The sequence below is a fragment of the Aphelocoma coerulescens genome (genome assembly GCF_041296385.1).
Source record: "Aphelocoma coerulescens isolate FSJ_1873_10779 chromosome Z unlocalized genomic scaffold, UR_Acoe_1.0 ChrZ_unloc_scaf_1, whole genome shotgun sequence".
Classification (NCBI taxonomy): Eukaryota; Metazoa; Chordata; class Aves; order Passeriformes; family Corvidae; genus Aphelocoma; species Aphelocoma coerulescens.
In genome coordinates this window covers 3,440,957-3,467,892 of record NW_027184086.1, presented here as the reverse complement: position 1 = coordinate 3,467,892, position 26,936 = coordinate 3,440,957, and the positions used below count along the sequence as shown (strand labels likewise).

General features: G+C 37.6%; 1 protein-coding gene across 6 annotated transcripts in view; it reads right to left on the bottom strand.

Moving 5' to 3' along the window:
• APC (APC regulator of WNT signaling pathway) overlaps window positions 1–26,936 on the bottom strand; it is a 95,735-nt gene that overhangs the window by 29,791 nt on the left and 39,008 nt on the right. For 4 of the 6 annotated variants that reach the window (XM_069002640.1, XM_069002644.1, XM_069002643.1 and 1 more), the window contains exons 3-7: window positions 16,688–16,772; window positions 15,513–15,714; window positions 9,690–9,798; window positions 8,042–8,155; window positions 2,753–2,836 (exon numbers count right to left, since the gene is read on the bottom strand). In XM_069002640.1, the coding sequence (XP_068858741.1) occupies window positions 2,753–2,836; window positions 8,042–8,155; window positions 9,690–9,798; window positions 15,513–15,714; window positions 16,688–16,772 (594 nt within the window). The remainder of the gene's footprint in view (window positions 1–2,752; window positions 2,837–8,041; window positions 8,156–9,689; window positions 9,799–15,512; window positions 15,715–16,687; window positions 16,773–26,936) is intronic. The other 2 variants (XM_069002645.1, XM_069002646.1) reach the window with 1 other exon arrangement.

Here is a 26,936-nt window from a genome sequence, read left to right as displayed (position 1 = left end):
GGGGAATTCTCCCTGAAGCACGCTCAGTAACAGACTAACAGACCGGGTTATATTCCTGAAACTAATACATATTCATCACATTACCTGAATACATGCATATATGCTAATTATCCCCATGCATTTATCTGGATACGGTTCAGATCTTCTGATGAATCTTTTCTCCTTGAGTGTATCTCAAATATGTGGTCAGGTCATAATGTACTTCTCTTATCATTCTTTGTTGTCACACCCAATCCTTGTTCTCAACTAAGATATCAGCTAGTACATATTACTTACTGATATAAGTAAATAAGCAAACATTAGTTGGAATGCAACTTATTAGTCACAGATGTAGGGAGTTAAACAAGGCCATGCTAATCTCTGGCATTTCTGCTAAGCACCGTATGGTACAAAATAACCATTAACCACAAATATAGGGATCAAACACTATTGTGCTACGGTTAAAAGAATTTTCCAGCATTTTTCCACTGCCATATAGACTTCTTGAAGAAATACACTTGTTCAGTAACAGTATCAGGCATAGGATAAAAATATAAAAAATGTCTCATGTTTGTATTTTTCAGTTATATGGACTTTGCAGTGTGACTGCACCACCAGACAATTTCAGAATTAGATCTAGCTGTTCTCTGTAGGAGATGGTCATCACCTGGAAATGATTAAAACACACTACAAAGTATTAGGGTGTGTGTAGTGACTGCCTCCTTTACCACCATCAGCACCCTGGTAACTGTCCTAAAACGTGTAACTATGCAACCAGATATTGAAACACTTTCCAGATAAAACACACCATACCAAAATTTCAATATATTGGAACTTCAGTGTATGAGGCAGCCAAATAATTTGGTGACAGGAGTGAAAAACTAAGACAAAACCTTTTTTCTATAGTTGCATCTCAATGCTGATTGAGAAGTAAGTTCAAAATACTGGGTTTTTTTTCCTATCAGAGTAAAAGATAAACACTCTGGGGACAGGATCTATCTGGCTACATGGGGCAAAAATATCTGTTGAGAGGCTGGTCAACCAGGTAAGGAGAGCTTTACACCAGAAATGGCAGGGACAGAGGGTAGAGCTGGCAAGACAGGAGCCCTGGCTGGTGGGAACACAAGAGCAATGCACACAGCTGAGATAAAAGGAATGTCCTTGAGTACAGGCATGCAAGGAAGAACAAGGAGAATCTTGCTGGGAAAGCTTCCAAGCCTGTGCTGGGCCATGGGCGCAGCTGGGTGTCTCTGTCTGGCATGCCCCTGCACTGCTGCTTGGGGAGCAAACAGGAGGATGAGTGCAAGGATGCGGACTGAAAATTGCTGGACTAGCTGGGAATCAGACGGCTGCAATCTGTAGCACAAAGTACAGCTGGAGGCAAGCCAGAGTTAATACTGAGACCAATACTGTTCAACACCTGCATGCCGGGACACAGTGCACCCTCCCTGAGTTAGAGAAGCTGATACAGCTCAGCTCAGCTGCCTTCCACAGGACCTGGACAGGTGGGAGGAATGGGCTGAGGGGAAACTCATGCTACTCAAGAAAGGGAGTGCAAAGTCTTATGCCTGCGAGGGAACGCCAGGCACCAGCACAGGCTGTGCAGCTGGGAAGCACCTGGAAGCCCTGGTGGGCCATCCTTTTAAAGGCCCTTGTGGCAAAAAGTCCAACACTATCCTGTGCTGCAGTGAGGGGTGTATTGGCAGCAGGGCCACGGAGGTAACCCTTCCTCTCTATTCAGCACCCAAAGTCCTGTTCAGGCCTCCCCAGCATAGTACAGCTGCATTTACAATGGATTCACTGAAACAAGTCCTGTACAGGCTACAGCAGTCCTTAAGGGTCCTGAGTATCTCTCACACACAGAGAGGCTGAGAGAACTGCAACTGTTCAGCTGGAGGAGAAGGCTCAGGGAGATCTCAGGGAGATCTATAAACACCTGGACTGACTCATGTCAATATATCAGGCAACTTTAATTTCACACACTATTGTCTGCATCACTTATAAACATTTATTTTCCCCCAAATCCTGGAACTATGAAACCAGCATTTTACAAAATGGAAAAATATATATCCTTTATCATTTAATGATTCAAATGATGCTCTGAGCTTTTCCTGTAGTTATTTTGGGTGAAGTCATAAAATATTCATGTCAAACACACAATTTAATTTACCAGTACAAGAAATGGAGTTGACATTCTATGTGAATTTCCACTACAAGAGCAGTTCCTGCTAATGGCAATTACTGCTACGGACTTTGTAATTTACAGGAAACATCTTGCATTTCTTAATATAGAACCCTGTACTTAAACACTAAAAATATATTAGGCTTTTATAATGAAGTCTGACAGAAGTTCTATTCATGCTTTTTTTACATCTTATCTCTTTCAAAACACAAGCAAACCATGAAGGTGCTTATCAGAGATTCATAATTAGAAAGGCATATACAACCAATTGTTTTAATTATTTGTAAAACCAAGACTCAGCCTTTATAAGCACATTGCACATTGAAATTTTTACTGAAATTTCAAGCTAAACTTTTAACTGATACATGATTATTGATTAAGCTCCACAGTAGTATGAAGACTAATCCAAGCATTCCATCCTCACTTCATTGGAAAGAGAGCAAGTAACAGTCTAAGAATATTGACTACCTGATTAATTGTGACATCAACAGCTGATGGGAATAATCCTGCCTACCACTTTATTCCAAAAATTTGGGTTTTCAGAGAAAATATACATACCACAATAAAAAAGGCAAGTCATTGCTCACTAACCTCTGCTTCAGCTGCTTGTGATTGCAGGAGCTGTCGTATACGAAGAATGTCCTTTTCTATTTGTTGAATTCTGGCCACCCTTGCCTGAAATGAATGGATTTTCACGTTTGATTTTGTTCAGAAACTCCTTTTACTTACTGTATAGAGTGACAGTATGAAGAGTTCTTGGCAAATACTGCTGACTACAAAACAAACCTACTTCAGTAGGTGCATGCAGCAGGTACTACATGCAGTAATTCAAGTGTTCTTCATAATGGAAAGGAATGACTGCAAGCATTCAAAACATAAGTGAGTAGCCGGGATTTTAATAACACTGATACTCATTTGGATGTAATAGGTCATCACACAGCACACATTTAGGTATAACAAAATGCTCCCCTGAACTTGCACAATATTCCTGCATCTGAAACTGACATTTTATGCAGATCTTTAGCAAATTATTTCACTTTAATCTCAAATATCAGAATTTTACATGCCTTACAGAGATCTGAGAGATATTTTTATTTGCAGAGTGTCTTGAAGGTACGAGACCCTGACAGATTTCCATTATATTCAATTGCTACATTAATTTGAGAGTTTTGCTTATGCCCAACCTCTGAAATTTTCTGCCCCTACAAATCTCAAAGAATTTAACAGGTTACCTATTAAAAAAAAAAAAAAATCTACATACTGCTTCTTTGGTTTATCTCGGATTTTACAGACATCTCTGAATCAGTCTTTTACAGGCATATTGCTACTCATTTCCCACTGCAACCATTCTGTGGTTAGAAAATGGAATGTTAAGAGACTCCAAATGTAACAGGATACACGTACTCCACAAATTGTACAGTGAAGCACAGGATGCATTATGAGTCTGTGAAACAGTAAGTGCATGATCTTGATAATTTAATAAATTGACATTATTTGACTTTAAATGTGGGCAGAACACCAAACTGATTAAACAGGTTTTTTTGGGGTTTTTTTTGTGCCATGAATAGATTAATAAAATGGACATACTGAAAAAAAATCTGATGCTTTTACTTGATTAATTTACTTGATTACTTGATGTTTTCTAGTGCTATACTAGAAAAGCAATCTAGTGGACACTGCAAGGATCAGCATTATAACCAACCTTATTTGACATGTTTGTAAACTGAAAATGGAAGTAAGATGAACTTTTAAAAGGTGCTAATGCCAAAAGATGCACATGCAATAGAGAAACAATGCTGTCTAGAAAATTTAGAAATACAAAAGAAAATGTAACCACAAATATAATTACTGAAACACATCAGAAGCAGCTGTGGAAAATGTACCACAGCATCAACATTTAGAAGCGCTGGAAGCTACAACATTAACCTATAAATTTGATTTGATTTTGCAAAGCAAATTATTGGAAACACATAAAAGCTTCAGCATAGAGGCAAATAGGTAATTCATCCCACCCTTTGCTCCTGGTTCAAGAAATTTTTAAGTATTAGAAATTTAATAAAAAATATTTCTGGGAATATCTATGCATTGGTGACATGATGCGTGACTGAGAAAATACGTCATTCATTGTCCTTAAGAATTACTTGAATTTTATAGAATTATAGAATAGTCTGGGTTGGAAGGGATCTTGGAAGGTCATCTATTCCAAACTCCCTGCCAAGGGCAGGGACATCTTTGAGTAAATCAGGTTGCTGAAAGCCTTGTGTGACCTTGAATGTTTCCAGGATGGGGCCCCTGCTGCCTCTTGGCAACCTCTTCCAGTGTTTCATCACTCTCATTGTAGAACATTTCTTTCTTGTACCTAATCTGAATCAACTCTCCATGAATTTAAAGCCATTACCTCTTCTCCTATCACTACTCCCTGCTAAAAAGTTTCTTACAGGTTCCCTTGAAGTACTCAACAGGCACAGGTCTCCCCAGAATTTCCCATAAATTGTGTTTCTTTCTGCGTAACCAGCAATTTACTCAATAAAGGGCATCAACAAAATCCAAGTATCTTTATAAACACACCTAGACACTGCAAAAAATTTTTGTGCAGATGAAAACAATTAAATACTGCATGACTTGCCAAGTATTACTGAGTCTTCCAAAGGGACAGGAATTCTATCTACCCTTTCCAATTTTAGTCCAGAGATTTAAACATCAGACCATTCTTCTAACTTAATTTTTTTTCTATTACAGGGAAACTGGGGAGTTCTACTAATCAGGAGTGTATTTTGTGCCAAACACTGTAGAAGCAGAATAAAAGAACACATCTCTTGCCACAAAGGGGTAGACCCTAATGGCAAATGGGCAGAAGTCTGAGAAACACAATGGAACAAGCACCAGGAATGTTTTTAACTTTAGAACCTATTTAAGAAATATCACCTTTTATTTCTATTTGTTCATACTACATGCCCACTTATTGTTATATTTACTTGTAATTTTTGTTAACATAAAACAGCTCTATAAAGTAACTTTACATTTGAAGTTACACATTATTTGGCTTTCACTGCCCCAGTGAGGCATCTAACAAAACAAAAATAAAATTCCTCCACATTCATAGTGACAGAAAAATAATCACTATATAGAAAGTAAAAATAAGGAATAACACTTTGTTTTAAAATGCTGTCTGGCTTTTTTGTTTGGTTGGGTTTTTTTCCAAAATAAACATATATAATAGACAAATTTATTAATGGCTTGGTCTACATACAAGACCACTGTATAAATATAACAGTGCTGAAATGTTTATCTGTCTAAGACTCCAGAATCTAAATTTTCTTGTATCTTTTGTGGTCTGCTGTTTTAGCAAACTCTTAGAGATCTTGGGATAAATTCTTGTAAGAATGGTCATTTCATGTAAGATTTTAAGGAAGTCTTGACCTTAAAAAAATTAGATCCTTTTTGTTCTGACATGAAGGTCTTGACCTTAAAAAAATTAGATCCTTTTTGATCTGACATGAAGGAAAAATAAGTTCTACGTGAACATGAATTCAGTCTCAGAACTGAAATTTTTTTAATGTATCTTACAGAAATTACGTTTGCTTTTACTTACTACTAAGTATATTGGCTACAACCTTTGAACAGTAAAAATAAAACATGGCTAAGAGTGTTTTGCTTTTTTTCAAGTAAGCACTTCTGTGTGAAATTATCAGCTTCAGAGAATAGTACAAGTTAGTGCAAATTATTAAACAAGCTGAAATAAATTGCCAACAGGCTTCTTATACATCTTTCTGAACAACTGCTGGGCATGTGCTTGTGAACAATCTTCATAGAAGACAGCTACAGTGAGCTGCTGTGAGTTGCCTCAGAAGGAAACAAAGCCCAATTATGCCAGACAAAAAATGGGAGAAAGCCATTATTTTCAAGGTCCACAAGAAAGGGCAACTACAGAAAAGTGCAATGTCTACTTGGGCAACTGCAGGTTACCAGCTCTCTCACAGAATAATTTTTGGGACTCTTAATTCAGAGATGTCTGCAATGCTGGCCTTTATGTAGCTGAAATGTTCTTTCCCTTCAGCCTCCATTTTGCATAGTATTGTGTATTCCAATCAGTTTGGGTGGAAGGAAAATACTGAGTAGAAAGAAAGTGGAAAAACTACCAAGTTGAATATCCCTGCCAAATACAAATGTTTCATTTTGCATTTAAACATCACAGTGAAGTAACAGAGCAATTGCTCTTATGTATTTATACACCAATGAGCTTTTACACATTTTTGGCACTGGTCCTTGGCAGAATGAAACCAAGGGGAATTACCAGTTAAATTCACAAGAAGCACATGCAGAAGTAGTTGTTTTGTATTCAATAATCTTCAGATAATCACAATAGGCACTGTAATTCCTGCAAGCATGTAAGTGTTACACAGATACAGAGAGAGAGCGAAACAGCTGTGACAAACCTCATGTCAAACATTAATTCAGAAACCCATGAAATGTTTCAACATCATCTTGGCAGCATTTTTCCCCCCACCAAATTTTAAAACCCCCCAACAATCAGGGAAGAAGCAAATTCAGCATCAGCTTGATTACTTCCATATAGTGATATAACTATAGCCAAGTTGTGTGTCTGAATAATTGCTTTTGATCCCTGCCTGAGTGCATTCAGAATGTTTCCAGCAGCCTAGCTTGGCTATTTCGCTTAATTCACCTTCCTCTAGCTTAAGCCTGTTAACAGCAGGAGAACCTTCCAGGAGTTTTGCTGCGCAGAACCTTCACTGGGGACAGGCTGACACAAACTGCACAGCTGAATTCATGGAGGGCATCATCCCTGCTGATAAACTTCGATAACAGCCCTACAGCTCCCAGATCAGAGCCAGTGACTCTCCAAGCAGACTAAACTTGGGCCTGTCTGAGAACATCAGCACAGACAAATACCTGCACAGCCTTGCACACATAACCCAACAGCTGCAGGATATCTGTTTGGCTAAATACCTTTAACTGTATGAATTTTCTGAAAAGTCCTACTAGATTACTCACTTTAAAATTTAAAGCAGCTATTCTGATTACCTCTTGTAATTAGAACAGCTGCTTTAGCTAAATGTAAAACCAAATGAGAAATGTTTCTCATGTTTTTTGTGTTGAGACAACTTAGTGACAGAAAGAAAGACTAAAGAGACTTTGTATTGAAAATACTGATTATTGTCACATTCACCATAAAACCCCCAAATCTTACTAATCTAACTATGTCTAGAAATAAACAGTAATAAATAATTCATATTGTTGCTTTCCTACTATGGGGGATTATTTTTTATAGCAGCAACCAACTGACTATTTAATTTATGGTTTGCATATGATTATATTCTGATTTATACTTCCAAATGGGTGTGTCATGTGGTTAGATATGTACATATCCTCATCATGAACGCAAAACAACTCTTGGTGAGAGCAAACAACTTTCAGATATATATGTGAATTACATTTTACTTGAACACCCTGTTTGAAAAGATTATTCCCTGATACATGTTTTCTGGCGAAGGAAACTTAAGAACAGTAGCTGGATTTTATTCTAAACTTAAAAGCATGAAGAAATCCAGCAAAAAGATGCAAAATAAAGTAGTTGCAAATACATTGGCCTTTTTGGAGCTGAAATGGTAGTAAATTGTAGGGAAATTATCATTAAAAATATTTTCTCTTGAATAAATTGTCTACATCTGCTGAATCAAAAGGCTTATTTCCAACAAGCAGATGAGGGTACGTTTTGCTGAGCAATGATTTCCTATGTCCTGATTCCTACTTTTCTATTGGAAAGGCTAATGTGTTTACACACAGTTTAAAGATACAATTCCAGTAATTTAATAGAAATGCAGGGAAAGCCTTTCCCTTCCTTTCAAACATAAACTCTACCTGTGCCCGCTTTTCCATGTCCTGACAAGTGCCCAGTTGTTCTTCCATTGCAGCTCTGATTTGCCTGGCCTCATACTCCAGCTGCCTTCTGGTCATATCTGTTTGCAAGGAGAACTGAAACCAGAGTACAGGGAAGGCATTTTAGCAAACAGCATTTATGTAAACACTGCATTTCTTGGAACAAAAAGCAGAACCATTAATTTTCTACAACTAACTTCATAAACAAACAAAACGTAGTAATACATTCTTAAAACAGGACTGCATTATGAAAAACAAGAACACAATGATGTTCAACCAGCAGACTACCCCTGAGCTTTGTCAAATGACTAAATATAATAAATGAGCATTGAGAAAGTATCATTCCTTACAAGAACATCTGGCAAACAAAATTGTGATATGCACCATCTGAATTGGCATTTTCAAAAATATTCAGAAGCATTAAGCTACTGCACATAGTGATGATATTCATACAGCTGCTATCTACCTTATTTCTAACTACCCTGTTAAACCCAGGAGCAACAATACAGCCTAAGGGAAGACTTTTGAACTAAAAGAATTTTCAAGGCCAGAGGAAAGCTCTTCATTGGCTTTGGACAATTACTCAGTCTGTAAATAAATGAGTCTCCAAGAACAGTCCTTTCAGAAGACTTCACCAAGGTCAATTCAGAAAGTCAAAACAAGACAATAATCTGCGAGCACCAAATGGGATCTGTCATTTTGCTGTGTCTGGACTAAGTAGTAATGGATATAAATTGCTACAAAAGGCCTTTAGTGTAGGTGTTAAGTAATGCTTTCTAATCCTAAGAGCAGCTAAGTGAATTCATTATCTATGAAACAGGGGAGACAACCTTAAAACCTACGATACTGTGACACAGATCAGTTAACAGTGCTTTGGGAATGGGTTGCACTTCCTCAAAGTCTTTTTCAGGCCCTCTCCCTTGGTTCTGGTGCTCTGCTAAGCTCAGCCATGACTCAGTGTTACTTCTGCCAGTGATGAAGTGTTTCTTTGGTCGATTTCCAGAAGGCTGGCTGACCCTTCATCAGGTGTGACTCTCTCAAACATACCTTCCCAATTCTGTATGTGTGAAGGAATGCACTGCAAATACATCTAAACTGCTGAGATCTAACAGGAAATCCTGCATTATCTGGGATATCACACATCTTTATTATCCCAGATAATGGTGAGTTGACTGTGAACAGTTTAGAGGTGCCAAGGTAAAAGCTTACAGCAACACCTGCATAAGCTACAGAATCACTTTACTGATTGTTATGAAATAACAGCTCTTGTGTACATTGTCTTATGCTAATATTACTCTCAAAACTAGAAAAATCCACTGAACAAAAAACCAGGGAGAAACGAGTTAAGGAAGTGTAGTGACATGCAATTCATCTGTCATAATGACTTCTCAATGCTCCTCTGTTTTCACTGACATTTATATTGATATGTATGAATTCTAATGTGTAAAATTCTATGTGAAAAAAAATGAATTATTTAGGCTAAGTTATCTTTACATGATAACTGAATAAAAAAAAAAAAAAAAAGAACTGAAGTGATAGTAAAGAATGCCACCAAATTAATAAAATACACACAGCATCTAAACAGAGACCATAGCACCAGACAGATCACCAAGCACTCAGAGGTACTTACATTTTCAGTAAGGGGGAGACTATCAATCCTTTTAGTCAGGTTCTGAAGCTGGGCATAATACCAGTCCTTTTCCTTCTCTTCCTTCTCAAGCTCCGCAAGCAACAGAGATCTATTAAAAGCAGAAGGAGGAAGTGTCTCGCCATTAACACCTCATTTCCATCTGGAGGTTTGAAGAGGGCACTAAGGAAACATTTGAGTTCAGTTCCCTGGCCCTGGCTAAACAACCTATTCACTCCTCTGTGCTAAGCATATCTATGAGAGAAAAATATACCTATTTCTCTAAAAATCCCACTTCAAAATGCAAAGCTAAGAGACCTTTTGTGAAAGCAAACCCGGTTGTTAGGGGTGTGTTACCTTGTACCCTACTTCTTTCAAAAATATACTTTGTATAGTGCAAACTGCATTTAACAAAAAGTCTGAATGTCACAGCTGCAGTACAACCCTTGAGAATTGTTTTCACCTTTGCACTGTTGTTTTACTCATTTTGTCACCTATAGCAAAACTATGGGTAAAGCACACAAAGCAAGGCATTTCTATGACTGTCTAAATACTTTAAAACAGTATGTTCCACCAAATGTTATAGACAAGATACATTTGCAGCTTTTAAAAACATTATAAATGGGTATCATAAGCACACTGCACACCTGAGTAATAAATGAGAAAGACAAAATGAGTAATATACGCAGACTACCAAGGAAAACAAAATCTACTGGAAATTTTACATACTATTTTATCAATCCTTGTTGAACTGAATTTTATATACTTCTAAATCTTATGTATATCGTGAAATAGTGTTCATGGCTATAATATTTCTCAAAATATATATTAAAATTTTCCATCAAAATCTGGCTAGTAGGAATAAACAGAAAAACCACTCTTCTTTTCTTTTTAAATACAAGTTTATTATTTTCTTTCTAATGCTTTCTGTGAGTACTGTTCTTCTGATATTTTAATATTGCTTATTAACAGAAATGACAAAATTAATACTTAGCCAGAAGACAGAAAACTGCATACATGTTTGCCCAGAATTATTTCCCACCCCTTAACTTTTGCATTGCTCTCTGGCTGTGGCTTGAGCAAGAGCATATGAACCTTTATAAAGCACATTATATTATGGACAATTACTGTAAGTCATTAAGGAACAATTACACACCATACAACAATAGTACAAATTTCCCCTGACTATTTTGATAATGCATCCCACTCATGATTTGAGAAGGTAATCCATATTCCACACAAAATAAAGAAGAAAGAATTTAAAAAATTGTATTTCAAAGAATCTGTTTGACTTATTTCCTGCTTTAAAATATGTTTCAACCTAATTTTGATGATTTAACATTTATTCCATATTCAGTGCCAGTGACTTGGCCTGTCTTCAAGTGGAAAATTAAAAGAGAGAATCCCTCCCTTCAACGTGAGACTGAAAAACTACACACATCTAAGAGTGCTAATGTTTGTAAACATGAAAGAATGACATAAATTTCCAGATTTAATCCAACAGTTATGTTGAAATTGATTTGTTTTAAGGATGCCACGGCTACACATTAAGTCATTTACTGGGCAGCTTTAACATCAGGCAGGTTTACAACCAGAATGATTGAAAAGAAGCGACAAACAATTACCATAATTTGGCAGGAAACTGGAGCAGTATCACAGGACAGCAGTAATTCTTCAGTCACAAGGATGGGGCTGGCAGAAATTCCTAAAGCCCTTTAGATAGACTGAAGGAAAAACTAAGATGGTGCTTGGGGAAAGCCTGCTGAGAATTTTTTTTTGCCTCCCATCTGCCCATTCTCTTGTAACACAGCCCCGGTGCCTAATCCTGGACACACAGGAATTCTGTGCAGCTTCCCTTTTTACCACATTGAGTGCCCAGGCACCAGCTGTGTCCAGGCTGTGAAATAAAATTTGCAAAAGCACAATTAATACGATCCTTATAAAAAGTACTTCTAATATGAGGACTTGCAAGTGTGAAAGGACCGACTAATTCTGCCTCTGGATGTCAAAGAACTGGTAGCAGAAACTGGAAGGATTACTTTCAGCTAAGTAAACATGTGGTTAAGTTCCTCTTATGAAATGTAGGGTATTCAGTTTGTGAGACAGTGTGTCATTCAATCTGTTTTGACATGCACAATGGATGCTAGAAGCAAGAAAATAACTTAGGAACCATCAGTGCTGCATAAACAACATAATGCATGACCTGAGGGCAGCTTGTTTAATTTAATATTGTCATTTTTTCTTCTGAAGTGACGCTTCATTTAGGATTTCTAGCTTGGTATCACTGCTCCGTGAGAACTCAGGTTTTAACAGTCTTTAAGTTCTCTCAGCACAAAACCTGAAGGGTCACTAGAACTACAGCAGGCTGCACACCAGTTTCCTTGAAAATAAGCAGCAGGTCTCTGTAGATGTGTCTGATAAGCTGTTCCCTACATTTAACATTACTCTCAGATATTCCAACCAGAAGTACAGCTCCTTCTCAGCCTCCTGCAGCTTCTTGGGGTCAGGAGATGACTTAAAGTGGAAGAGCTGCTACTGGTCATGAAAAGCAAGATGGAAAAAACCAGTGCAGTTATTCCATCTTTTTTATACCCCCAAGACTTTTACATTAGGACTTTCACAGCATCAGAGAAAATTCTGTCTGTTCTCTGTCATACCCTGTCAAGTTCAGTGAGAATGCAACAAAGCAAAAGGAGAAAGCTTCTGGAACTTCACACTATTTTTATGAGTTAACAAAAGTTTTCAATTTGAGCTGTTCTTCTGGAGGGTGTTTTTTTTGAAAGACTTCTCTCATGCAGTACTATTGAAGCTCCCAGCAACAGAGGAAGCTGAATGAATGCAGAAAACTGTTTTTTTGTTTTGGAAGTATTTCTGCATAATTATGTCAATATTACTCCTGGCTAAAAGGGAGAAGGGAAACAAACTATATGCTACCCTACTCACAGTATGTAAATTACAACTATAATCAATACTTTCACTTCAATTCCTAAAAAATAAAACAAAATCTTGAAAAGCAGTGCTGATGCTGTGAAGTCTGAGGTAAGTTGTACCAGCCAGGCAAAAGGAGAAAAGCATAATGGAAGAAAGAAGTATTGAGACAGAAAATGCTCTAAATCAACATTAAAGAAATAAAAAAGGAATGGCATAAACCAGAAGGAATAAAAACCAGAAGGAATAAACAAGGCACACATTTTCATATAAAATTCCTCAGAAGACTGTCATCTTTACTGGCAAATAACAGAATTTAAAAAGGTGAGATTATTAAATTTGCTAAATTGCCAAGGGCAAACAAACACAAAAATTAACCGGCAGTGTACTCTGAAAAATTTTGTTGCTGATACAATGCTCTTACCAAGTATACCTCAAAACAGCCAGAGAAAGGAGGAGATACTTAATGATTAGAATATTCTAAACTGGCAATTTAAAAGCATAGTGCTGCCACTGCCCCTATTTCTCTTTTCTTTTTTTTTTTTTAAACTTTGGAATTAGAGGAGAGCCAAACAAATGAGATACAGGCTAATAATTTCATCTTTATTCTGGCAGGCAAATTAGTTGATAAATTTTCTTCCCCTCAGAAGTTCACTTTCAGCCAAATGTGGTGGGTTGACCCTGACTGGATGCCAGGTGCCCACCAAACCGCTCTAAATATTTAAATATATCATTTAATCCTTACACAAACACTGTTGCCCATGAGCAGCATATATTGTGCCAGTGTGTTAAAATACTGAATGGAAATGGTCTCCTGCTGCAGATTTCCGAAAAGCGTTACTTTATTCTAAATTATTTTAGGCTTGTCAAACTCCACAAGTTCTTGAAAGACTGTTTAAGTGCCAAAATCCAAAATCTATTAGTAAATATATACGTTTAGATATACAGAAATTTAGTAAATAAGCCAAACAAGTTTAGACACAAGACATAGGAAAATAAGTTGTTAATTTTCTTTTAGAAATGGTAGTGGTTTTAGATCCACAGTCCTATACCCCCCCCCAAGTTTTGATTAATTTTGCTACCCTGAGTTCTCATCAATGCCCTACATACTTCCACATGTAACCTGAAACAGCTTAAAGAACAAAGCAGTTTCGGATTATCCATCATTTCACTAATAATGAAGCCAGATGTGATCTGGCCATGCCTCCACAGATCCGTCTTCTCCACAGCACAAATATTTATCCCATCAGCTGCCACAGCTGCCTAAGCTACTCTGAAATTAAAACATCCTTATCCCTTTTCTCCAGTGTTATTTGGAACACAGACTGGTTCACTACCTAAGCTATCTTTATTGGCAAGAAAAATGTCCAAAGAACTATCACCTCAGAATCCACCAGGGTGGGAAAGGATCATAGATCATAAATCAGAGGTGCCAATCACCTTAAAGAACTCTGGCTGCTCTAAATGCTCCTCATTCCAAGGGAGAAGAAGTTCACTTAAACCACACTGAAAGCCCCAACTGTGTTTAAAGATTTTAGTATCATATGTAGTAAAACACAGCAGTGGAAGAATACAAACAAATGCACAATTTGTTAAGATGGTGAATGACAGACACATTAGACTCTTGAACATGGAGACAGAGCAAGTGGATAGATTCCCAAATTCCTAAATATTCTTATACAGCTCCCCAGGAACCTACATTTTATGCAACAGAACAAATATCATTAATGGTTGTCCTGGCTAGGAGAAGGAAAAAAATAGTGGCTGCTAGAACATGCTCAGTATGGACCCATGGGAAGTTACTTTCACTCTACTGGTAAGACCAGAAAAAGGGACCTAGACATAATATCCTGGAAGTATACTCCTTTTAGGTCTCGGCTGCAAAAATTTTGCTGAACAGCAGAAAACATCCTTTAGAGGAGGGGTTTCTAGACGGCTGTCCACAACCCACACATTACCCACAGAACTTTTCTATTACAACTTCAAAATGGATTTTTTTGCTTGTTAATGTCTGCTAGGCATAAAAATACTGTGTTGCAGTTTATTTGGTTTTGTAGCCCCCAGCCTGATATCCCATCCACTAAGCAGGATCAAATCTTTAGTAAACCCTGTCTTGCAGATGGGCTTCTGAAAACCTGGTATTTCAGCCAGGTTCATTTTAAGAAATAAAGATGGCTTCAGTGGAAACAGATGCGTGTCTTTTACTTTGCCTTTCCTTTGTAAGTGACTGATAAAGTGCTACAATTCTGTATTATGACCTGAAAATATGTTCTTCCTATTAAATGGGTACCATTGCCTTTCAAGAAAAGAAATTTCAGGGTTTTGTCAATACAAAGCATCTGATGGGAACAACATCTTAAAGATAAGAACAGGTATTTTGTTTAGCTGACACATTTGCTGAGAGAGTAGAGTCACTAGGTAAACATCTGCTAATAGCAAATAATTGATAAACCAGTTATGGTACTTAATAACCAATTGCAAAAGAGAAAGAGATTGCACCATCACACTGTTAAAGCTTCAGCATTTATCAACAGTGGTGAGGAGATATGGAGGTGGTTAGAATGTTCCACCCTCACTGTTTAAATATATTTCAGACAGTGATAACCTGCTTATCAAAATAAAAAAAAACACTTCAGCCAACAAAGAGTAGCAATGAAATGCATATATGAAGAAGCAGTAGAAACTGAATGGTATTTTACAATTTTTAAAAAATATTTTGTGTGCGTGCATCTAAATAAAACATAGACTCCTGGTTTCTTACCTGTCAAGGTAAATGACAGGTAAATACATTACTGATCAAAACCATATTCATGATAGCTAAATAGTAGGTGTGACAGTAAACTTCCATGTTAAAATGAGAAGTCAGTCCATACTGGAGGAATAAACAAATAAAGTTACCTCTCTTTTTCTAGCTCTTCTAAGTAACCAGTGCTTTCTCTACTTCCATTCATAAAGCCTCTTCTTGGAAATGACCCCATAGGGACTGGGCTGCACTCCCCCGAGCGGCTCGACACAGACCCTTCCCGGCTCCCATAGGAACGTACAGACACCTTTGGCCTTAACTTCACTCCAGGGAAGCTGGTACTTTCCAAATTCAGTTCTGCATAATAAACAGCAAACATTTTTCAGAGCTGAAGGTTCAGCAGCACAAAGTTAAAAGATCATTTCTATCTTAATTTCTTACTTCCTGAGCAAATCCATGGGGTTTTTTTATGGAAACATTTTGCACAGAAATGCAGCGAAAATGCTGTGAACAAAAACAATGGACAGGGTAGACTTTGAGAAAAGCAGTTTTCTGAGCAGATGGCCTAACTGCAATCCTGGCAATCAGAATAGCATCCCCACACAAGCCTGCCTGCCTCTTTCCCAAAGGACTTAAGAAATGGGCAGAGTTTTGCATAAACATCATGTGAATTACTTTGTGGCTCACTTCCTAACAATTTATTTTCCAGAGATCCTGCAGATGCTTCACCATCATGTAACAGATAACTACTCTGTCCATCACAGGGCTCTTAAATGTAGACATCCCTATGAAATTTCTGGGTCAGTGGCAGGGATAATGGATGTATACAGGGAGTTAGTGGTCTGGGCTTGCTTGGCACTTCCCATACAATGGGATGATACACATTCCAGCACATGCTTTACAGAAGGGGGCCATCAATTTACAGCATGACAGAAAAAATTCCAGTAATACAACATGGAGAGGGCAGGACATGCAAACAAGTTTAGAAAATTGGTGGAACTACACCAACATTAACTTACTTTTTTCTGAAGAATGAAATATGAGTTATATAAAAAGCAATTAATATGAAGTCCTTGAGCAACAGTAACAAAAGTATAAAAGGAGCAGTGGGGTTTGTTTGCTTGTTTTTGTTGTTCTGTTGTTGTTTTTTGGGGGTTTTTTTTGAGAATGTGTCTTTAAATGTTTAGCAAAAATGCTTTGGCACTGAGACTACACCTCATCATCATGGTCCGCACTGGAAAGAAGATGCAAATGACTTCAAAGATTTTATCCCAAATTAAAGACAATGGAGAAAAAAACAAACCTACTTGAAACATAAGTCTATATTTACCTTTAAGTCGTTCCAGTAAGTCAATTTGTCCAGAAGATGCCATTGCTTCATCTTCAATACTTCCTTGTAGCTGTTTCAGTACCTCCTATAAGAAATTAAGCTTGATTAAGAAATCCTTACAATAATAACCCACAGGGTAAATACATCCTATCTTACCCTAAAGTGCACACTCATGTAACAGCTGCTGAGACACTGATGTAAATTGTATTTCATGTGAGCAGTGATCAAGTGTCATAATTTTAACTGCCAGCAGATATATTCTACAGTGTTTCCCCCAGCACTGTCATGATGTAAAGTATATCCTGCATAGCTCAACCTATCTGGCAGTTCAATCTATTGGAATTCAATCTATTTGGAAGTCCTCCTCAAAGTGAATACCAGGTATTTTGAATTAAGAGACGGAGAAATCAGTCAGTCTTGTAAAAATAAATTTTTTAATGAACTAACAGAAAAATATCTTGAATAGAAGCAATCCCCAGGACTTGTTTTCTTTGAGGCCTTAGCACCACTGTAAACCAGCAAGAAGAATCATGTTATTCTTACTAGAAATGCTACCATTACCATGCCTGGGAGCAAAAGATTAAGGTTTCCTTCACGGCATCTATTATTTGTATTATTACAACCTCTATTACGATCACCACCAGGCCTACAAGAAAGAGATTGAGACTCCTTCATGCAGCTGAAGCTTCAAACCCAAGAATACTGCCCTGTCCTATTGAAACTATCTACGATAAAATTACACAGCTGAAGGAACACAGTTCTGATGCACAAAAAAAATTATAGTAAACAATGACTGTTACACTAAAGGGGTCTGTAAGCCCCCAGGTCCCAAATGCTCAGTGGCCTAAATTCAGGTAGAAAATTAAATGCAAGTTAATGAAAGTCTTTTCAATATCCTCATGACAGATTTGTCTATAGCAAGAACAAATAAAAAAGACTGGCTACAATGCAAAAAGCCCTTACCGGAATTTAAAGTATCATTTTTCATACTGTGGCACAGAAAATATTTTTAGAAGCAACCATAGTCAGGAGATGAAAGCAATTCTGAATAATGGAAGGTACTCCATAATTTTCATACACAGACTCTGCACACAGGATTGTACTTTTGTTCAGACATGAAAACTAATGAATTTTAGACAATTTAAAAAAATGTCCATACCAATGTTTTCATCTTTTAAGAGTCTAGCATACCTTACAGTCAATACTGATAGGTTTTGCAACTTACACAGAAGGTACAGAAAAAAGCATTTTTCTCTTTTCAAGAGAAAAAACATGGCATCTACAAAAAGTCAAGATATTCTTTAAGCAGCAGGGTGATGAGCTTTTCTGTACTTAAAGTGTTCTTCCTTGTAATAAAAAAAAAAGTAGCATAGAAGAATTTTGAGTACAGAACTGTGAAGAGTTCGGGGAAAATAATCTCAAGCCCTAGACTCAGACCAAATGTTAGCAGCCCAGTTGCTGCAGCCTCTGCCATGCTGCTCTGGGAAGAGTAATTCTGGAGTACAGACAGCCAAATTTCCAGTTCACTGATGGAGCCAAGGTGTTTGCCCACATTCACATCTTAGTTTGGACCAGTTTGATGCCAGACTTCCATCTGCCCACACCAGCTGTACCTGGATTCCCACCACAAGTATCTTGGAGCATGAACCAAATTCCTTTTGGATCAAGCCAAGCCAGCAGTTACACAAAGGTCTGCTGATGGGCATTCACTCCATGGGATCAGGCTGAAGCTAGTCCAAAGACGAAATACCCTGAAATACATATTGTGTCTGTGCTGGGTCCTCAACACAACTCACCTACAGATCTGCTCCTACTGCACTGCCTGTTAATGTCAGCTTTGCCTTTAGGATCAAGTCTGGGGTGATAAAATCTGTACTCTTGGAGAGATATCTTCCCTGTGCTTGCGCTTTTAAGTACGTTCAAGGACACCCTCAATCAGCCATATGGCCCAGCCATCTCTATATATAACATCTGCCTTGTAAGCAAAGGCAGACAAAAAACTGATGTGGTGTTTTTCAAAGAAGGGCTCCTGCATAGTCTGATGCAAGCGCAGATCTGCAGACAGCAGTCTTAGCTTAAAGTCTAAAAGGGCAGTGTGGATACCTGGAGTGGTCCTGAGAGAGTTTTGAAGGCTTATTGGAAACCTGTCAACTCAGATAAATTTAGAAATAACTACTGAATCATTTTTCTCCAAAAAACAGCACTGTTTTACAAGGTAAGAACCCCAAATCCCACCTCTCCTTCCATTCCCTTTTCAGAAGGCACTCTGTCACACGTGTGGCACATCTGCTGTTTCAGCATGTTCAGGATACTTCTCTATGTAATGAATCTTCCTGCTCCAAGAGCCAATATGAAAAGCTAAGTGGAACTACCATCAACTTTCCCTGCCCTACCAAATTACATGACTGGGGTGTCCAGACAGCAAGGGACTGCTCTTTCTAAATACTGGCAACAGTTAAACATTAGCATACTGGATCACTTGCTCAAATTTTCTATTTCAATTCATTAAGTTTTAACTTCTAGTTTTTGTATTATCCCATTTTCCCCCCAACAGCATATACATTTTTTTCAAGTTACCTTTTCTGTATTTTTTTGTATGTTTCTTTTCTATAGTGCCATTGCTAAGGCAACAATGCCATTATGAGGCTATGACATCAACTTCAAACTCCATCACAGCACACTTCAAAATCTAAGCTAACAATTCAACAGGCAGTAAAATAAAGGAGACAAAGGTTAGAGAAGGAGATGCAGCCCCTGGGCCAGGCAGTGGTGGAAAATGAGGCTGTACTAAAATGACAGCTAAGGGAATTTGAAATTTTACTTGAATAAGGAACAGAGAACTTTTCTGCAATAATCCTGGGGGAAGCATGGCAAGTTATCTGCTACTGTGCTAATGAAAATTTTTGTTTATTCACTACTATAATCCAGGATTCAACACTAATGCTGTTTACATGTATACAGTTCCTTGAAAAAGTATACTAAATTTGATATTATGTCCGCTAAAGCATAAAATAGGCTCCAAGGTTCAATTAGTATCTTTAGTTATGCAAATTTAAGTAAGTATACAAGTAGTGGTTTACAGCATTATTCTAAACAAATTCTTTACTGACTTAGCAGTGACTTACTGAAAAAATACACAAATATAAGTCTATAAGAAAAGGCTGCAAGGTTTTTTTCTGTTCTTTGAAAGAATGCAAGTCAAATTATTTTAATAGTCACTTAAGTATAACCTAATTTATTTTGTCCTGTGCAGAAGTACAAAAGAATGTTTTTGGAAATGGAGCAGGCCCTATGACTCATCATCATTTAAAAGGGTTTCTGTCTTCACAGTCTCTGGCCTGTGAAGTACTGAAACATTGTCAATTTTTTGTTTGGTTGGTTGGGTTTTTTCGTTTGGACTCTGTGAATACAATCCTGACATAAAACCTACTTTATGAATAATTAAATAAAAGAAATCAGATCCGTCAGCATGTAACTGCACAACTATTGTAACTAAAAGCACTTAACTAGCAGTACATGCACCCAGCTGAGCTATTTATCTTGTAAACAAAATGGTTTAAAGGCTGTAAATTTACTCAAGCTGCTAATACAGAAAGGAACCACAGAGGAATAATGCTTACAATGGCAGATTCAAAATCCCAAGGAGTTAAGACTTAAAAGTGTATTCAGTTTTTGAGAACCCTATGTATAAATATTAAGGAACATTTCAAAATATGGTATATGTAAAAAGACATTTTGATGACAATTCAAGTATGTTTGGTCTTCTGTAAATACTAATCTCCCCTTCCCCCCCCCTTAAACATTAAGCTTTATTACTTGTATTCACTTTTGTCACAGTTATGTGTATTCAGTGAAGGCCAAAACGTAAGAAAATCATAATGAAAATTAAATATATGAAATTCCTGGATGCAGCACACCAGATATACTTACAGGCCAGTTATGTTGGTTACTACTCTATTTACATGTGAGTATAAAACCAGGTTTAATCACACAAATACAGAAAGTGTTCACAATTTCAGAGAGCAATCCAACATCTATTAGCACCACACAGAATGGGAATGTGAAGACTGTACTAAGAAATTATGGTTAACTAAGTCAGCATTATTTTAAAATTACAGTATTTCTGACAGCATTTATATTCATGCTTTTAACTGATATGCGGAAAACATAACATAAAATTTCTAAATTAAAAATAATTTTTGACCTCCAGTGGAGCTGAATGTTGTTTCAATTATTATTTAGAAGGGCAGAAAAAAGGTAACATATACTAAAAGAATATCACTCAAATTCCACAAAATCATTGAATGTCAGAACCATGGAGGGGACAGACACCAGAATACTATTTTTCTATGTTTTTAGAGATAGTAGAAACTTTAAGTTCAGAGTTTTAAATTACCTGATCATAACTATATGAACTTGACAGTGATTTAATTCTGTCATACATGGCACAACATTCACAGGGGCTGAGGGAGTGCTTGGAAGGAGCTCTTTGCTCCTACACATTTCAGGGAATTATGTTGCTGCTTAACCAGGCTTGATGGGAGCCCTTCTAATTGCCCCAAGTGTCAAGCACTGCTCTGGCTGCTCAGCCCTGTAACCAGATCCAAATGATAACAGCAACAATGACAGCACTGCTGACTGAGGTGGAACACTGGGGCAACTCAACTTTCAACCTTGAAGAAACAGGAAAGCATTTCTTATGTGAAATGATGTTGTTCACTTTAATTTCCAAAAATGTCATTTTCTAAAAGAAAAATATTCACCTGGTGCCACCATGCTCAGGAGCTGTCACTTGCTGTAACCACTTACAGAAGACAGCACCAAATTTTCAGTGCAAGCACACTGTCAGGTCAACTAAAGTTATCTGATTTTATGCTCAGAAATAGGGTTGTCTAAAGTAATGGCATTAACTACATGTATCACCAGCTCAATTTCCCCTAAATTCTAAAAAAAAAAGTTAGCAAATATTTTCTGCAGTTTTCCAGCCAATTTGGATCCTGGTAGAAATTTTAAAATTGCAAAGATCTAAAAACATTACTTACTGTAAAATCATAAAAAGACACAAAACCCCAACAATATAATGCCACAGCTGCTTCTCTGCGTATTAAATAAATTCACTGATATTTTAAATATCTGCGTTTCGTAGGATGCTAATGACTTTTATATCCACACTTTTAGTTCAGGTGAAGTTAAAAAGATGACTGACTGCATTAGTTGTGCATCACTGAATTATTTCCTAGATTCCCAGAACTTCCCAGAATTCATCATGTGATACAGTTTGTAAGAATCAGTTCAGCTTATGACAATTTCTTCCACTTACACATTAAAATTTATCATATGATCAATACACATAATTTTCAAAATTACTTCTATTTTTGGAGGATCTAACCATTGTGCTATCCCCTGCATTATCTACCATGCTACCAGTTTCAATTCCCTGTGTCACTATCTTGATGTGACAGTCTCCTTTGTGTACCTTAAAAACAACATCAACTCTTCCCTCCTGAAAGGCTGGAGTGCATGGGGCACCCCAAAAAACATTCTGCAGATCCAAAATCCAACTAAAAGCAAGCAAATTAATTCAAGAATGAAGATGCTGGGTCACATTAGGGGGAAGAAAAAATAAAAAAACCATATAATGTTTCCTGTGATTACTGTTCTCCCTTGCAAGACTTCAAAAGTTCAAGTGCTTACATGCTGGGAAACGATGTGCTGAAAGTAAATGGAAACCAGGCAGATATTAAAAGGAAAACACTAGATGAATGCACATAGCACAAGTTATAGAAGCTGAGAATTTAGCACCTATTTCACAAATACTAACACAGGCAAGGAATGCTACTGCTGAATCAATGCCTTTCCTCCCTACTTGTTCACCAAACAATGCATTTACTAAAAAAAAAAAAAAAAGAAAAATCATTTCACTCTCAGACAAGACCATCTATTATGTACAGTAAGGCTGTTCATACAGGCATTTAAATACAGCAAATATGAAAAAGCCAGAAATCTAGAATGGCTACTCAAAGAACAAAACTAGGTAACACCATATTCCGTCCATTTTTATGACACTTGTGCTGAACGGGATGAATTCAAAGGTAGAAGAGGCTCCCACTGAGAGCAGGGCATATGTGCAAGTGCCTGTGTGGCCAACACATTGGAAGAGGACCTGGCTTTTAAAGTGCCAGACAGTCGGCTACTCTTATGTTTTCAACATTCTCCCTTAATAAGCAGATAAAATGTTAAATTTCTACAGCTAGCCAATTCACAGCTAACGTACTAATCTTTTAAAATCTGTATTATTTCAGAATACAAAACACAATTTGGTTACACTGAAAGCAAAATATTTTGGTACCTTGTGCTGAAGTGTCTTGGGGTGACTTTATGTGTATCCCCTATCGCTGCCCCATGCCCAGGAATTAATTTTGTGCTTTTCTATGCCTTTAAACTGAGCCTGAGAGGGGGGAGGAAAAAACTGAGCAAAACTTTTCCAAAGCAGTTTGCAGCTTGTTCAAGGTCACACAGAAATACAGATTTTTTTTTCCAACTGCAGCAGGAGAGCGAGAGGGAAGGGAAGCACCCAGCTTGCTTTTCTTTCCAGCCAGCTTTCGGCAGGTTTTTTTTTCCCCCTCAGCTCCTTTTCCTTTGGAGAGTTGAACTTTTGTTTTCCTGGGACTTGGTCTTTTTCCCTTTTTCCCTGCTGGACTGTTTCAACATCAGAATACATCGGGAGGACTTTCCACCAAGGCCTTGGCCCCGGAGGTGGGCCCACCACCTCATCCCAGCTCCAAGGAGGGACAGAGAGAGATCTAAGGAAGGACTCTGAAATTTCCCAGGTTTCTCTCAGCAGAGTGGGAGGTTTTATCACTTAGCATTATTATCCCTTTTCCTGTGTGTTTGTTAAATAAATAGTTTTTATCTCTTTCACTTTCCTTCAAGGAAAATTTATTTTTTCCCCGAACCTGGTGGGGGAGGGGTGGTTGTAACCTGCCTTCTCCCAGGGGATGTATTTCCAAATTTGCCCAAACCGGAACATGAATGTAACTGGATTTTGAGCACTGTCTTTTCAGTGCTGTCTGAGGTGTGTATCTCACAAATCTCACTTAATTCTCCCATACTAGCTTGGCTGTCCAAAGACAGTGTTTCTGATGGGGATCACAGCTGTACAATTTCCAGGAGGTATGTGACCCACTCATAATGAGACCAGTCATTCAAAGAGACAGTTATCCAGCTGACAGAAGAAGATGGAGTTTTAGTTTACTTTTAATACTGTGAAAAAAAAAAAAAGTATTTTTCAGTAAAAAAAGTTCTATTCTTCCTGCAGAATCAACTTCTATTAAGGAGTAACTTTCAAGAGAAGTACTTCATTTGTTACACAACACTAACTGATTTAAAAACTTCCTTTGTAGAAGTAAATTAGAAAACAACACTATGTTACACAGGTACATATTTTCATCCATACTGGGAGCATTGAGCCTGCTGACTTTGGAAGATTTTTTTGTAGAATAGGTAAAATTTTATTATAGGACGTACAGACCAACTGGCAAAAACAGGATGGCATCATCTGCCTGAAACCTGTCATTTCCTTAATGTTTTAATCTGCAAACCCAAATAAAATGCATTTTTAGTCTTCATTTGTTGCATGGGGTTGGTTTGTTTGTCTTCTTTTTATGTGTAGGTTTTTTGTTGTTGTTCTTGTTTTTTGTTTTGTTTTGGAGGTTGTTTGTTTTGGGGGTTTTTTTTGTTGCTGTTGTTTTTGGATATTTTGTTTGGTTAAGTCTAAAAATGAGAAACAGTAAAAATAAACTCAGTTGCACAAATTACTAAGGGTTTTTTTTGTAGTTCATCTCAAACACAAAGTTTATTATTGATAAAAGCAAAGAACAGATCTGGTGGTCAAATTCACTGCCGCTGATACAAACACAACCTGCAAATAAATTGTATTAATTTATGCTTTTGATTCATTGATTCCCTCATATAGCTTCCTTCTCCAAAGCAGGAAACTTATTACACAAACTCCTCATTTGTCACTGCATCGTTAGCTGCTCTTCAAAGCACTTCCAAATCCTTCTACCTTTCCCTTTAATGATGGCTGGAATTTATGTTCCTGCTTCATGCTCTTCAAAAGGGAACAACAAAATTCAGTGAAGTATCAGAGAAATCAAGACAAAGCACCTCCTGTGTACTAGACAGCGTATGGATCAAAACATGTTTTTAAAAAGCTGTAAGTTTAGAGAAGAAAAACAAACTCTGTTAAGACAGCAGAGCCTGCAATACCATATAAACAACTCCTAAGAGCCAGGAGTAACGAAAGTGTAAAAAAAACCCAAACCCCCCAACTTTGGCCACGTCAGCCAGAATGCTGAAAAATCAGACAAAATGAAGTTGACTCATTAGAGTTGGCTGGAAGCTGCATGGAAACAATGCCAGGACAAGGACAGATTCAACACAGGCACCACTTTCTGAGGTACACTCCTTGCATAGCAATGAGCAAATGAAGAGCGTGCTAGAAGGTTCTCATCACTTGGTGACAAAAAGGCTAATTAAGGAGGGAAAATTTATGTTCAACTGCTTCAAGTAGGAAGTGAAAAAAAGAAGTTTGTTTCACTATAGCCTGTATCCAGGTAAACAGGATTCGTCTCTGAAAAGCTGTAAGCCAGGCATGCACAGACAGAAGTAGGATGATAGGAAACAAATAAATGCCAGAACTGAAGGAGGCAGTAGAAGTGGTAATGTGCCTGCAATCTCAGAGCAGCATAGTACTGACATCACAGGATGATCACAGAATCACTGAATCACTTAGGCTGGGAAAAATCTTAAACCCACCATTGGGTTAATCCTACACTAAACCATGTCCCTCAGTGCCACATCTACATGTCCTTTAAATACCTCCAGGGACGGTGACTCCACCACTGACCTTGGCAGCCTATTCCTGGGCTTGACAACTCCTCCAGTGAAGAAATTTTCCATAATGTCCAATCTAAACCTCCCCAGTACTTGAGGCCATTTCCTCTTAGCCTGTTGCTTGTTATTTGGGAGAAGGGACCCACCCCCAGCTCGCTGCAACCTCCTGTCAGGAAATTGTAGAGAGTGAGAAGGTCCCACATTGAGCCTCGTTTTTTCCAGGCTGAGATCCCCAGCTTCCTCAGCTGCTCCTCATATGACTTGTGCTCTAGGCACGAACCAAGAACAGAATCAAGAGCAAACACCATCCTTAACACTGAGACAGACCAAACATCTTGCCAAACCAACCTCCATCCTCCCCAACAGCAGGAACCTAGTGAGGATACATGAACAGAACCTACTGTTCAATTTCTCTTGTGCGTCCTCTCCCCAGCTTCCCTCTGGCCTTGACTTGCAGACTTCCTGAAACCATATCTCCAGTGTTCCTACCTCCCATGGCAAACACGATACAAAATAAGCTTTGTTTTGTTTGTTTTCCACTAGCTATCTCACGATGTTATTTGATGTCCTTAGATCTGGTATTCAGGAAAATGATTAATTCTCTAATAACTCTCCTCATGACACTTACAATCTTTTATTAGAGCTCAACAATCTTCTTCCCATCCTGTCCCTCTCTTTTTCCTGTCTCTTCACCTGAAAAGTTACATTTTATTAAATCACGGCACTTAAGGAAGATTTTCAGATCACTTAAATCTTTTTGGCACCTAACGTGAATTCTACTAGGTCCTTCCTGAGGAAGTTCATCAGAACAGAACACAATACACGTTTTCTGGATCAGCACGTGTCCATGCTGACACAATTATAACTGTTTTGTTTCCCTCTTTATGCCCAGTAATTCCCATTATCAGACTACCTTTGAAGAACCAAACTAAGCACTAATCTGACACTACACGGAATTTTATTTTTCAGGTATTTAGAGTAACTCTAATACCTATTTCTACACTGTTGCCATATTAATTCAAACTTCATGGTGTACATAAAGTTAAGGCTGTTTTCTAGAAGTCGTGATTCTTCTGCTCTTTGGAATTTTATTTGCCATGTATTCAATTCACTCACTCAAAACCACAAGATTCTTCTGCAACTATTCACACTCCTGTGCTTTTACCACCATGAAAAGCATCAGTCAAACTCTTCTACCTCCCTCTTTTTTTCCAAATGACTTAAAAATACGTTGAAAAGAAATACAGGTAATGGCAGAAATCTCACTAGGATACTATGGGTTTACTAAAGAAAAAATAAGACTATTTATTTTGCCCTTCATTTTCTACCTTTAAGCTGAATAATCATTAAA